Source organism: Lissotriton vulgaris, chromosome 4_1 (assembly GCF_964263255.1).
Source record: "Lissotriton vulgaris chromosome 4_1, aLisVul1.2, whole genome shotgun sequence".
In the NCBI taxonomy this organism is placed as follows: domain Eukaryota; kingdom Metazoa; phylum Chordata; class Amphibia; order Caudata; family Salamandridae; genus Lissotriton; species Lissotriton vulgaris.
The window spans coordinates 62,840,662-62,856,113 of NC_141691.1; the positions used below are offsets into that span (position 1 = coordinate 62,840,662).

At 51.4% G+C, this 15,452-nt stretch overlaps 1 protein-coding gene across 4 annotated transcripts in view; it reads right to left on the reverse strand.

Annotated features, from left to right (window-relative positions):
- The window catches only part of RAB41 (RAB41, member RAS oncogene family), a 438,287-nt gene extending 423,571 nt beyond the window's left edge, over positions 1-14,716 (reverse strand). Inside the window, exon 1 of one of the 4 annotated variants that reach the window (XR_015295286.1) lies at positions 14,301-14,716. Coding sequence is in view for 2 of the 4 variants with exons in the window: in XM_086918322.1 (XP_086774448.1) it covers positions 14,301-14,376 (76 nt within the window). In the remaining 2 variants the exon portion in view is untranslated. The remainder of the gene's footprint in view (positions 1-14,300) is intronic. The other 3 variants (XR_015295287.1, XM_086918322.1, XM_086918323.1) reach the window with 3 other exon arrangements.
- Positions 14,717-15,452: the final 736 nt, after the last annotated feature.

Here is a 15,452-nt window from a genome sequence, read left to right on the forward strand (position 1 = left end):
GGGCCTTGAAGAAGTTGAGGCCATACCTTTTTTTCTCTCACTTCCTGATTCAAACCGACCACCGAAGTCCTTCGCTGGCTCATGCAGATGAGAGACAAAAATCCCAAGTTGCTAAGGTGGTCCATTTCCCTACAGGGGATGGACTTTAGGGGGGGAACATCGACCCGGAGTTGACCACGCCAATGCTGACGGTCTCTCCCGGTTTTTCCGCCTTAGTGACGAGAACTCCCTAGAGGTTGGGTAGCCCTCCGCACTTTCAGCTGTGTGGGGACACGTTAGACCTGTCAGCCCTAGGCTGGTCTTTCCCTATTTTTTTTTTCGCCCTTGGATTCTTTTTCCCACCTTTTTTTTGTTGGCCTTAGGTCTCTGGGCACCTTTCCATTACTAATCAATGCTAAGGTGCAGGTGCTCTCTTCCCCCAACATGGCTGCCACCGACCCCTGCTACTGCAGTGTGGTCTTGTTAGACGCACTCTAGTAGCCAGGAGCTGGCTGGAACCCCTAAACATTGTAGCAATGCCAGCCTGCCCATAGCTAGAGTGAGTGAGTTCCTGGAACCTTCCAGAATAGGGGAGTGGTCACCAACTGCCAACTGCCACTATAAAAGAAAAGGGAGGAAAACTTTCTAGTCAGTTGAGGCGTCACTGACCTGGGGGACCCTACGCAGGAGACTTAGGCAGTAGGGCCTAGTCAGGAACCTATACCACTGGGGGTGACAGGGTTTAGGTGCTGCCCACCAAGCTGAGTAAGGAACACTGAACTAGCCCACTGATCTGGCCCGGCGGGAGGGGACCCCAGGGACTACCTAAAAAGTGACCTGCTGAGGAAAGCCTTCAACTCAACCCCTCCTCAAGAAACCAAGGGACTGTAACCTGCTAAGGGCGCAGGAACCACTAAGCGCCAAGAACAAATCCAACTGCCAGTGGGGATCAAACAGGTACTGGACTTTGTCCCTTCTGCGCCCCTCATCTGGGCCTGCGCTGACCTGCCTAACCCCGGCTGTCCTACATCATCTCCCATGTGGTGCTGCTTGCCCTGCCTACCCAGCGCCCCTCTACTGTGCCCCTTTAAAAGCGCTGTGATCTGCCTCCAAGCGCTAGACTGTTCAAGAACGGCTGTGCCAGAAAAGCGCTGGGCTTCGTGGGACTTGCCAGTTTCCCCCCGAGCGCTGTGATCCCTGAAGCGCTACTGTCCCTCACGCGCTGTGCTGCCCTGTGCCCCGGGGCCGTGCCTCCTCAGCGCTGTGACTCTGGGGCGCTGCATCCCCTGACTAACCGCTGCAGCCCGAACTCCCTTGAGGGTCCTTTGAAGAGCCGCCTCCTTCCCCCAGAGCGCTGTGGCTGGAGCGCTTGCTGCCGATCACCGCGGCCCAGCCAGATTGTGAAGGGATCCTGCGGCGGCCTCTGGAGCTTGATGAAGGACCCCCCGTATTTCAGTCAGGCCTCGCTAGGCCTGAAGCTTCTGCCGACCTGCCTCACGTGACGGGGGCGTCGGAAGAGACTCCGCCCCACCGCGCTCTTATTGGACACCAACGACGCGCCCCCGCAGGCCGCACTGCTATTGGCGGCTGCGGGCGCACCTCCTCCCTGCCTCAGCCCAATTGGTCCGGGGCCCGAGGAAGCCTCTGGAGGCCCGGGACCGGGAGAGGAGCCGGCACGAACACTCTGGAGGAGCCAGAGAGCCCCCACCTGCCAGCTCAGGCCCCCGGAGGGCCTGAAAACCACCGGAACGCCCACCGGAGGACAAGGGGCCCTCCCTTCCTGCCAGAATCAACGCAAGGGCTCCTGTGGGAGCCGAAGAGACCAGGTAACCCCTGGGGAGGCAGGCGTAAGGCCAAAGGAGGTCCTGAGTTCGCCCCTCCCCTGGAGCACATTGTTGTTGGGCCCCGTTGGCCCTTGTTAGCCCAAAGAGAGCCCCCCTGAACTGGGCCAAGACTCTGGCAGGCCCCTGGTTCCGGGGCTAGTTAAGTTAACCCCTGCCTGGGGTAAAGTTGAACACCGGACCCTGTGGGTTTATGAGTGGTCCATTCTGGAGATCTGATCTGCTCCTTTTAGGCCGGATAGGTGGTTTACTCATGCCTGATGCGATGGTTATTCCTGCCTAATGCATGGTCTGCTCACCTACTGAAATGGTTATTCTGGCCTACTACAATGTTTCATGAATGGCCACAGTTATCTCCTAGGTTGCTCCTGTGATGAAATGATTATTGCTCAGTAAAGAAAGGTTCTTCAAATGTCTCTATAAGGAATTCCTTGCAGGTGCTGACTGGGAGCAAGGCTGATGCCAGGCCTACAGTTTTTTTAGTATTTAATATTTATCTATTTATGTATTTATGGATGAGCAATGCAGAATATGCGCTTTTAAGAAAAGGTAACGAGCTGTCACTACTGTGGTTTTTGATTGCCCTGATCTTGCTCTTAGATAAAACTTATTTATTTGAATCAAACATACTGGTGTGGTCACAGTCTTTGCGTGCATTTGTTGTCTCAGTGGATGCGTGTGCTGGGCAGTCACCTAACACCATCGCTGCTGCAGCAATTCCCCTCCTGTGCTGCATGATCTCTATTCCCATTGTTCATGACGAGCTCAGCTCGCCATCAGCACAGCTCAACCGTGCCTCATGATGAGCTAAGCTCGTCATGAGCATCGAAGGGGTTAACACCTAAGCTTCGGGTGCCTACCTGCTCAGACCAAGCTACCCCTCGGGGAGCTGGTGAACCCAGTTCCTACAATTCCCGACACCAAAAGACACCTATGCACCCGGCTTCCCTGGGTGAGGTAACTTGAGTACTCCGGTGCTCCCGTGGGTGTTGGCCATAGAACCCCTTAAGTCTAAAGGGGTTTGCTCAAAGTTCTCTCCTAAGTGTCCTTAATCTTTAAATTTCCAACTGAGACCTTCCCCATAGAAGCTAACAGCGTCTTGCGGCTGTGTTCTCACACTGCATGCGTCCCCCGTGTCACTTGGGTGGTTCCTTGGGGTCCCAGCGATTCTACAGGCTCTAGGTCTTGTGTCTAGTCAAGTTGTGTTTCTTATACCACTTTCTTAATATATGGTTTGGTACGCCCCTAGGGCTCAACGTATATTGTGCTATTTACTGAAGATCTATTGCATTGAAATTGTGTACTTTGCTCTGTAATCTCATAAAGAGATTACTAGAGTGTATATATATATATATATATATATATACACACACAAACACATACTAGCAGCCCTACCCGACGTTGTCCGGGTATAAATTGCTTCCGGCCATTAGTATATTGTTTTGTAGGATTTCGTTTTGATAGCATTTCTTATCTGTGACAGGCAAGTGAAACGCTCCGATTCACAGTCCACTGCTGATGCCCTTAAGAGTGCGCGTTCATTAGTGTGTGAACTAGAGTTTCCCTACTTTATTTTTCCTTGCAATATTATATAGCGCGAACTCAACAACAAGGCATGAGCACAATATACATTACAGAAGAACACATTCATTTGTGGTAGGCACGGGGAGACAAGGCGATTTGCCTGGAATCACAGGATGTTGAGCTGATGCCGAGATTCGAACGTAGCTCCCCAGCTCTAAAGTTCGCAATTCTAGAACTTGTGGCAGGAGGTGTGTCTAAAAGTGTATGTCGGTGCTGACCATCAATGAGAAAGACCTGTGCATTTTTCAAATGGGTGGTGAAAAAATATGAGTATGTTGCTGGAGATGTGGGCCGCCGTGCCACCAATGTACTTACCGGGGTAAACGACCATTATTCCGCAACTTTCTTTCCGCAAACCATCACTCCGCATACTTTCAATAGGAAAGTACCATGACTCCGCAATGCCATTATAACGAAATTCGTTGTAAATGCATGAATGGTAAAAGCATGTTTTTTTTTAATGTTTGGATAAGGCAACTATGGGTATATGCTTTGGGGTACTGAGGTATCTGTTTTGGGGTGTTTGGGTATTTTAAGGTTTCAGATATAGTTTTGGGTTATGGGGTACAGGGGTAGTTTTAGGGTTTAGGGATAGGTATGGGTTTTGGGGTACAGGGGTATTTTTAGGGTTCAGGGCTAGGTTTGGGTTTTGGGGTACAGGGGTATTTTTAGGGTTATGGGGTAGGTTTAGGTTTTGAGGTACAGGTGTATTTATAGGTTTCAGGGCTAGGTTTGGGTTTTGGGGTACAGGGGTATTTTAGGGTTTAGGGATAGGTTTGGGCTTTTGGGGTACAGGGTATATTTATAGGGTTAAGATGGGTTAGTGTTTAAGGGTGTTGGGGTATTTTAAGGAGTAAGGGTGGGTTATGATTATGGGGTACAGTGGTATTTAAAGGGAGCAGGGTGAGATTAGTTTTTAGGGTGTAATGGGTAATAAAATAATAAATAAAAATAATATAAATAATGCAATTTAAAAGAATAAATGTTTCAATTAAATTTTAAAAAAGTGTGTGTATACATATATATAGGTATTTTTTATGGGCTGTCATAGCTGTGATTTGACATTTGCCTTTGCCCTGGAACAAGTTATTGTGAGACTACTGCAGCTCCGTTTTCCTGCGAACTATTCTACCATTCAGCTGCACTATGGGATATGGAGTCTTGATTGGATTAGGAGCATGCGCTCTATAGACTTGGAGTTGCTAGTATACTCTCCGTCCGCAAACATAATCCTGCCATTAGACCAAAGTTATCCGGTCCGGTGAGCGGCGAACACTTTGACATTTAAAGAATGGCAGGAATCACTTTGATTCTGCAGTTGAAATCGGAGGTCATCTGCTTTGGTGAACTTTACATGGCATCGGCAGTGATTAGGAGACACGAATCGTAACAGCTGAACAGTTTTCCTTTATTTTACAATTACTCTTTTATCATATTCTAAATGACAACACAGGATTATGAGTTTGGTGATGTACTTTAAATGCCAGCATTAATCCCATCGTGGCGAATGTTCTAGGCGATTCTCATGACTAATTAATTCATGCTGTCAGCATTTTTCAGTATTTTGAGCAAACTAACATGCAAGCATTGTGTGCAATATTTAGTTTCATTGTTATGCCTTACCTGTTCTCCAGCATCCGGACCAGCCCCGTACCAGCACCCGCCAAGTCGAATACCAGCAGCACCCACCTCAAGTGCATCCTGCTCAACACCCGCTCCGTCCACAGACACGCCATCGAACTCTGGAACCTCCTAGACGCCACAGCCCCTGACGTTGCCTTCCTCACGGAGACCTGGATGAACGCCTCTTCAGCTCCCGACATCGCCATCGCTATCCCAGAGGGCTACAAGATCGTCCGGAGGGACCGAAACGCCAACCAGATGGGAGGAGGCATCGCCATCATCCACAGGAACACCATCCGTCTCACGACCAGCACCGACAACACCCTGACCACCGCCGAACACCTGCATTTCCAGATCCACACCGACCCGAAGACCACCCTCAGAGGCACCCTGATCTACCGACCCCCTGGACCACGCACGCAATTCAGCGAGGACATCGCCGACTTAGTCAGCCCGCATGCCCTCCCCTCCGCTGACTACATCCTCCTGGGAGACCTCAACTTCCATCTGGAGAACAACAACGACCACAACACCAGCGCCCTGCTCGACAACCTCGCCAACCTGGGACTCAAGCAACTGGTGTCCACCCCCACCCACCTCGCCGGACACACACTCGACGCCGTCTTCTCATCCAGCACAGACATCGACTTCAGCCACGCCACAGAGCTTCATTGGACGGACCACAGCTGCGTCCACTTCACCTTCAAGAGAACGACGACCCACCAACACCAGCAACACACCGCCCGCAGAAGCTGGAACAAGATCACAGCAGACCAGCTCGCAACCTCCCTGAGCCAACACCCTCCGGCCAGCTCAGCGAACCCCAGCCAGGCCGCCGATAACATCACGAAGTGGATCAGCAACTGCGCGGACGAGCTCGCCCCGCTGAGGACCCCGCCCAACAGACCCGGCAGCAAGAAGGCCCCATGGTTCACCGACGAACTCAAGAGCTCCAAGAAGAACTGCCGAGCCCTCGAGAAAGTCTGGAAAAGGGACCCGACACCGGACAACAGGACCTCCTACAAACTGGCCACCCGGAAACACCACCAGCTGATCCGCGCCGCCAAAAGAACAGCATTCAAGGACCGGCTGGACAACAACGCACACAACAGCAAGGAACTCTTCAGCATCGTGAAAGAGCTCTCCAACCCCAGCGCAGGAAACAACGACATCACCCCATCACAAGACCTCTGCAACTCCCTCGCCTCATACTTCCACAACAAGATCACGGACATACACAGCAGTTTCAACAACCAACCAACGCACACCACGGCCGACCAGCCACCCCCCCCCACCACCACCCTCCACGCCTGGACCCCGATCAGCACAGAAGACACCATCCGCACGATGAACTCCATCCACTCCGGATCACCAACCGACCCCTGCCCTCACCACGTCTTCAACAAGGCCGACGCTGTCATCGCACCCCACCTGAGAGACATCATCAACACATCCTTCGACACCGCCATCTTCCCTGAAAGCTGGAAACACGCCGAACTCAGCGCTCTACTCAAGAAACCAACAGCGGACCCCACCGACCTCAAGAACTACCGCCCCATCTCGCTTCTCCCGTTTCCAGCCAAAGTCATCGAGAAGACCGTCAACAAGCAGATGGCCGCCTTCCTCGAGACGAACGGATCCCTCGACCCCTCACAGTCCGGCTTCCGAGCCAAACACAGCACCGAGACCGCCCTCATCGCCGCCACAGATGACATCCGAGCCCTGATGGACAACGGAGAAACAGCGGCCCTCATCCTCCTAGACCTCTCCGCGGCATTCGACACGGTCTGCCACCGCACCCTAATACGGCGCCTCAGCAACATCGGAATCCAGGACAAGGCGCTGGAATGGATCATCTCCTTCCTCAACGGAAGAACACAGCGAGTCCGCCTACCACCGTACAAGTCAGAGGCCTCCGAAGTCATCTGCGGCGTCCCCCAAGGATCATCCCTGAGCCCCACCCTCTTCAACGTCTACATGAGCCCCCTCGCGGCCATCGTACGCAAACACCACCTCAGCATCATCTCCTACGCCGACGACACACAGCTGATCCTCTCCCTGACCAACGACCCCGCCGCCGCCAGAGCCAACCTGCACGAAGGGATGAAAGAGGTAGCCGAGTGGATGACGACCAGCCGCCTGAAACTGAACTCGGACAAGACGGAAGTCCTCATCCTGGGCCCTTCACCCTCCGCCTGGGACGACTCCTGGTGGCCCCCCGCCCTGGGCACCGCACCCAAACCAACTGACCATGCACGAAACCTGGGCTTCATCCTGGACTCCTCCCTCTCCATGACCAGACAAGTCAACAGCGTCTCCTCGGCGTGCTTCAACATCCTACGCATGCTACGGAAGATCTTCTGGTGGATCCCCACAGAGACCAGGAAGACCGTCACCCAGGCCCTCGTCACCAGCCGACTGGACTACGGCAACGCCCTCTACGCCGGGACCACCGCCAAGCTCCAGAAGAGACTCCAGCGGATCCAAAACGCCTCAGCCAGACTCATCCTCGACATCCCACGATCCAGCCACATCTCCGGACATCTGAGAGGCCTTCACTGGCTCCCCATCAACAAGAGAATCACCTTCCGCCTCCTCACCCACGCACACAAAGCCCTACACGACCAAGGCCCGAGCTACCTCAACAGCCGAGTCAACTTCTACGCTCCCAAACGCCACCTCCGATCAGCTAACCACGCCCTCGCCGCTGTCCCCCGCATCCGAAGAGCGACTACAGGAGGAAGATCCTTCTCCTACCTGGCCGCCAAGACCTGGAACTCCCTCCCGTCCGACCTGCGCCTGACCCAAGACCACCTCTCCTTCAGGAAGAAGCTGAAGACCTGGCTGTTCGAGCAGTAGCGGCACCACCCCTCCCCAGCGCCTTGAGACCCTACGGGTATGTAGCGCGCTCTATAAGTGTCACTGATTGATTGATTGATTGATTGACCTGCATTAGTGCCGATTTTCGGCTGTGGACAGCATTTAAATGACGCATTTAGGCTGTTAGTGAATCACATACACTATAGTATGTTGTTTATGTTCATGCATTAGCCAGGTGGGAAGGGCTTTATAAAAGAAGCATTAGAGCATGCCAAATTAGATTGACAAAGGCCTCTTGAAGGCTGAAACGCGTCTCTCCTGGTGCTCGGGATTGAGGGCGACAACAACTAAATAAAGTGACGCCGAATCCTGAACCACTTGTGTCTATGCTTCCTTCCATGGTGTTGCCGTGGGAGGTGGATTGTTTGGTTCATTATATACATATACACATATACATATACATATACATATATATATATATAGAGAGAGAACTTGCACCTTTTGGCCAGGTAAACTCGGGAACCACAGCATCAATCTACACACCTGATACATCTATGAAAATGTCAGGGTGTGTAGATGGACATAGGCTATATAATTTTTTTTTTTTTTAAAGTAAATTAAAAAAAATACGTTTGTAAACAAAGTAGTCCCCTGAAAGTAGCGCCGGCCGGGACCTAGTGCTGGCCGCGACGAGACGTGCGTGATGACGACAAGGAGGAGGGCGGTGCAGTGACGAGCGGCTGTGCAGCGAGGAGCGGCGGCACAGGTAAGGAAAGGTAAAGTGAGACTGATGTAGGGGGAGGAAAGGAGGCAGCAGTAAATGAAAATGTCGGGGCGGGAGGGGGCGCGAGTGAGTCTGGCCGGGAGGGGGGCGCGGGTGAGTCTGGGCGGGAGGGGGGGCGCGGGTGAGTCGGGGTGGGAGGGAGTCGGTGCGGGAGGGGGTCGGGAGCGGGTGTACTGCCCCCAGCCCCTTTCTGCCCCAGGCAATGCTGGGGCGGGCTGCTAGTAATTATATATATATATATATATATACACAAAAGAAACCTTCCTCCAAACAAGAAAGACGAGGCAACAGAAGGGGAGCCAATTAGAGCCAGCTTTATAGTGAAAGCACCCGACCTGGTGAATGCATTTCGGCATATGGTAAGCCTTCTTCAGCGCCTGAGGTGTTTGTCAAGGAAGCAGGCAGTAATACATTGGTTTAAATACCCGCCTCCTCTTTACTGCTCGATGTTAGTTCCGCCCCCTCCAGGTGAGATAGATTGCAATCGCCTCCCGATGGACGCCTAGTAGCTGGCGCCTACAGGTCCCAAAATGCAATGCAAAGGTGGGTAGGCGTTGCAGGGATGGAGCAGAGTCAGGGATGCAAAAAAACTCCCCAAAGTCCCAGTGTCCCAAAGTCAAGCAAGCTTCTCTGGCCCCCTAGACCGCAGTACCACCAAGTCGTTGGAGTCCTCACAGCGGGGTCAAAGCAGAAAATCCGCCTCTTCTAGCGAGCAGCCAAATGACTGCCACACCGCTCTATATCTTCCACGGCTTGACGGTGGGCCCAAGAAAATCCAGTAACCTGGAAGCAACAGCGATTCCGCCAAGGCAGAGACCCGTGAATCCTGGGCCAAGTAAATGCTGCGGGAGCCTCGTAGACGCGACACTGGACATCGCGTATGGGGTACAGGGGTATTTTTAGGGTTCAGGGGTAGGTTTAGGTTTTGAGGTACAGGTGTATTTATAGGGTTCAGGGCTAGGTTTGGGTTTTGGGGTAAAAATAACCCTGTACCCCAAAACCCAAACCTACCCCTAAACCCTAAAATACCCCTGTACCCCAAAACCCAAACCTACCCCTGAACCCTAAAAATACCCCTATACCCCAAAACTCAAACCTAGCCCTGAACCCTAAAAATACCCCTGTAACCGCAAAACCCATACCTATCCCAAACCCTAGAACTACCCCTGTACCCCATAACCCAAAACTATATCTGAAACCTTCAAATACCCAAACACCCCAAGACAGATACCGCAGTACCCCAAAACATATACCCCTATACCCATACTTACCTTATCCAAACATTTAAAAAAAATGCTTTTACCATTTATGCATTTACAACGAATTTCGTTGTAAATGTATGCGTGGTAAAAGCATATAAAATGTAATGCCATGCGTTATAATGGCATTGCGGAGTCATGGTACTTTCCTAATGAAAGTATGCGGAGTGATGGTATGCAGAAAGAAAGTTGCGGAATAATGGGTGTTTACCCTCCGCCGGTAAGTACATTGGTGGCACGGCGGCCCACATCTCCAGCAACACTCATATTTTTTCACCACCCATTTGAAAAATGCACAAGTCTCTCTCTTTGATGGCCAGCACCGACATACACTTTTAGACACACCTCCCGCCACAAGTTCTAGAATTGCGAACTTTAGAGCTGGGGAGCTACGTCCGAATCTCGGCATCAGCTCAACATCCTGTGATTCCAGGCAAATCGCTTTGTCTCCCCGTGCCTACCACAAATGAATGTGTTCTTCTGTAATGTAAATTGTGCTCATGCCATGTTGTCGAGTTCGCGCTATATAATATTGCAAGGAAAAATAAAGTAGGGGAACTCAAGTTCACACACTAATGAATGCGCTCTCTTAAGTGAATCAGCAGTGCACTGTGAATCGTAGCATTTCACTGGCCTGTCACAGATAAGAAATGCTATCAAAACGAAATCCTACAAAACAATATACTACTGGCCGGCAGCAATTCATACCCGGACAACGTCGGGACAGGCTGCTAGTAGATAGATATATACACATACACATACACATACACACCTTGTGTGGTTCTCCTTTCATTTAGACATTCAAGAGGTTATAATCTGGTAAACCAAGCTGCTTTACACTTCTTCAAGACTTAGCCTGAAGGCTGCTCTCCACCGCTACCACTAGGATAGCTTTCAATAAAGGTTGTCTTAAACCTATTATCAATAATGGTCGCTTGGACTGGTGCAAGGTGCCCACTAGAATAGTGGCCAGCATATGCCAGGCCAACTTCTCACACCAACCTTCACATAGTATGGGAGTCACCAGTGCTTCATAAATATTGGCCCAGAATTCATAATCTCATTCAAATTACTAGTGGCCACCTTCTGAGGGAACTCAAGATGGCACTGCTTGGGATGTCTTGCTGGGATGGGAGATGGGCAAAACAGAAATTGGTAGCATCGAGCTTAATAACTGCTAGAAGGGAAATTGCCTGTACATGATTGACACTGGCTGTCCCTGCCGTGGAAGATTGGTTCAGCGTCATGGGAGTTCTGTGCAGTAGCGGTAGAAAGAATCTATAAGGCATGGGGCTGTCCGAGGAAGCATTTCAAAATATGGGGCCCGTAGTGGGATAAGCGACACCAGGATCAGCCCTAGTTCTAGTCACGAGGAGAGCTCACCAATCACGAATGTCGGACGGTTTTACTGCATGTAACCGTGAAGATATATATAAATATGAAGTCTCGGATTGGGTTGCATTGTTTAAGATGTTTTAAGTCATGCTTTTTGTATTGTTGGACAATAATAAAGATGAAAGGTTGAGGAATCCATCAATATGGCTGCTGGTTCTTGAGCTCCAAAAGGGTCCTGTGAAGCAAGCGTTCAGTAAAACCTTTTGTGCCTCAAAATTCTATGCAGAGAATATTTGAGAGAACGTACTGCTGAATACAATTATTGAGCTCCAGTAAATTACACATACGAAAAAATACAAAGGTGGCCACCACGAGGTCAGGGACAGAGTCATGCCTGCCTAGAGCGAAGTGGAGCTGTAGCAGAGGCATCATGCGGCCGGGAGAGCTATGGCCAGATTTGTACTTTCATTTGTACCCAAAGGAGTGACAACAACTTGAATTGTACTGGGCCGCAAGAACCAGCTATGGTATTTGATCACCATTTTACATTATTTGAGGAATATTCAAATGTCATTAAAATACTCTAGAACTGGAGTTAAAAATGTAAACAGAATGGAACCTAGCACATGACTTGTATCTTTTTTAAAACGACAAAAGGCACACAAATCAAACTGTAAAGCAGGAATCAGTTTCCCTCTGATCCCGGTACCACCGTCAGTGCATCCTGTGTTGGTGGCGCTGGGCCGAAAAGCAGAATCTCACAAACAGAGGGCACACTTAGCAAAAGACCAACACCCAGAAAGGAAACACACCAGTCCGGAAAGAAGGATGTGATAGGTATGGTATACAAAGTATCATGCTACTGACGGTTGCACAGATTCAAACTCCTTGCTTCCCCTCCCTCATACACACAGAGTGTCGCATCTTAATAATGTTCAATAAGTAACAGATGAGATAAAACCCATCATACCAGGCTGAGCTTTCCACATGAAAGTCTGCATAGCAGATCTTTCAGAGTCCATGGAAACAATCACAAACTCTCCGTTTAACCTGCACCTTAACATCCGAGCAAAGGGGCACACGCCTCCAACAACGGCTTTTACTTTAAAATGCCAATAGATGTGACTAGGCGCTCAACGTCTTGAATAAACAGCAGCTGTCCATAATTTGCGATTTACCACGCCCCATTCAATGACATAAAAGGTGTCTAGTCACTCCCACTGTTACACAAAGGGAGGATAAATCAAATGACAGGAACACATTACAATTTCCAAACTTATAGGAGAAAAAAAAATCCTTCTAGAGCCCTATAGAATGTTTAATAAAAACGTAAATTGCAGGTCATTTACATGGAAAAATGTATGCTAAAATTGCACGTCAACGGCATCCGCACAACTTCAGAATGTGGCTAACATTAATTACTCTGAAATCGCAGGCCAAAATCAATATCCACTTTTGGTTTTAGAATTTTTGCTTCTTGTACAACCTAAAAATAAAAACGTATTGATCTGACAAAATACTACAGACCTTCCTTCGGTTAATACAACATCTCAAACACACCCTGCATTACCTCGCACGCTTCTTGTAGAGACTCAGCCCCACCCTGGACTACAACTACCGGGTTTGCCTCAATCTTTTCCGAAATAATGATTTATATGTTTTTTCTCATCACTGCTTAGTCAAAAGGGCAGCTTCACATGTGTAGTCACCGAGGGACCGCTTCACGCCCTCGGGCACGCAGTTTGAGCAGCAGGCCTTCGCCTTGATACTGGTTCAGCACTGGACAGCGCATCCACAGACTACGCCCAGACACGAAGAGGGAGACAGTGAAGGAGGGAAAGGATCCGATGACCAGAATGGGCCAAGCAGAAGGACTTAGTCTGCTTGATCCATCCGGGGAAATTCTAGTTTGCCAAGGAAGACCACGAGCGTCAGTGGTGCACAGAGGTAGCAGTGCCAGGCCTGGGAGATGGCAAAAAGGGTAGAGAAACGCTAACATTCCAGCGGGCAGGGCAGTAGGTGCGGATTTAGGCAGTGACAGCCAGAGTGAAAAGGGCCCAGTGACAAAAAGAAGAAAGTGCCATACTGGGAGACAAGGAGAAAAATGGTATTGGGGCAGCGACACAGAGGGAGCAAGACATGGTGCTGGGGCGGCAGTAGGAGGGTGCAGGCAGCCAGGGATAAGGATACAGTGACAGTCACGGGGAGAGGATGCAGGGACTGCTGAGCCAGAGGGAGAGTGTGCGATGACAGCGAAAGGATGCAGTGGCAGCCAGAGGTAGAGGATAAACTGGCAGCCAGAGGCAGGGGATGCACTGGCAGCCAGAAGAAGGGGGTGCACTGGCAGCCAGAAGAAGGGGGTGCACTGGCAGCCATGGGGACAGAGGATGCACTGACAGCCAGAGAGGATGCACTGACAGCCAGAGAGGATGCACTGACAGCCAGAGAGGATGCACTGACAGCCAGAGGAAGAGAGGATGCACTGACAGCCAGAGGGAGAGAGGATGCACTGACAGCCAGGGGGAGAGAGGATGCACTGACAGCCAGGGGGGTAGGATGGAGTGACAGCCGAGGGAGGAGGGAGTGACAGCCAGGGGAGGGAGGATGGAGTGACAGCCAGAGGAGGAGAGGATGGAGTGACAGCCAGAGGAGGAGAGCATGCACTGACAGCCAGGGGGAGAGAGGATGCACTGACAGCCAGGGGGAGAGAGGATGCACTGACAGCCAGGGGGAGGGAGGATGGAGTGACAGCCAGGGGAGGGAGGATGGAGTGACAGCCAGGGGAGGGAGGATGGAGTGACACCCAGGGTGGGGGGTAGGATGGAGTGACAGCCAGGGTGGGGGGTAGGATGGAGTGACAGCCAGGGTGGGGGGGGGTAAGTTGGAGTGACAGCCAGGGGAGGTAGGATGCACTGACAGCCAAATATGCGATGGCAGCTGACCAGAGAGCTGCAGCTGGCGTGGGAGAGGCAGCAGGAACACCAGGATGAAGGGAGGGGCGCTGAAAGGTGGGGCTCGCCTGGTCTCATCTCCACCCCCAGCAATGGCACCGTGTGGCCGGCCATGGACACTCACCGCTTTGCTCCCCCAGGAACACCAGCTTGAACTTCCTCAGCGGGTTGCCGAACTCCCCTCCGCCGGAGGAGGACATGGCGCCGGTGTGCAGGTGGAGGGGCGCGGGGCGAGGCCGGACAGGGGCGCGCACAGGGAGACCCCGCGAGCTGTGCGGACGGAGGCGCCCTGCTGGCTCTCGTGAGGCGTGCACGGAGGGTACGGACGGCCCGGGGGCACCGAGGGATCCGCAGCAAAGACACCGGCCGCTGCCCCAACCGTCTGCAGCTGACAGGAGGCGGCGGAGCTGGCGACGTCACTTCCGCTGCCGCCTGGGCGGGGCCTGCCCTCCGCCCTCACTGGCAGCTCGCTGACGCAACGCCCCGCACGATGCGACGTGACGTCACCGTTCCTCCTGCCTGGGCGACGCCTCGCTCCTCACTCACTGTTAGTCCATTGACGCAACGCCCCACGTTATGCGCGGTGACGTCACAGGGGTGGTGACATCACAGGAGGCGCCCTCTTCCACGTTTGCTCTAAGCAGGGGGTTTTCTCCTGGATGGGGAGACACTCTGGGCCAGAGCGCCGCCGCCATGCATAGGGCGTGGTGCAGCACACTGCTTTAAATGAGCACCTGCTCTTCTTCAGTTTGAAAGGGAGAGTACCTGTGCTTCTCAGCACTTGTGCAATACATTTAATAGAAGAGTGCCCTCACTTCTTAGTATTGGATAAGTACTCTGGGGTAGTGAGTACATTTTTTAGATGGAAATTCTTGTTATAATGATGTATTTTATCTGTGCTTTTTATGATTGTTGTACCACAATCCAAATAAAGCTTTGTTAGAGTTTGAGTACTCACTTACGCTTCTATATATTATTTCAAGCGCTGGTGCTGGGCCTTCGTGTACACATGTCTTTTAAGTCCTTCAAATGCGATGTTCAGCACTCAAGTGTAGGGAGCCCTGGAGCATGCAGGTGGGGCCCTCTGAAGTGTTAACAGAACAGGTCGGTGGCCTAGGGATTAACGAGAAGTGAGACCCAAAAGTATTACCTGGCCACCACCACTTTTTTTCTGTTTTATATAGGGCATACTGTTGTGTCTGGCGGGTTTTCAGCCCGACACTGGTGATGCAGGATACCCTATGGGGGGCTGTGCTATGCACTTATATTTAAATGA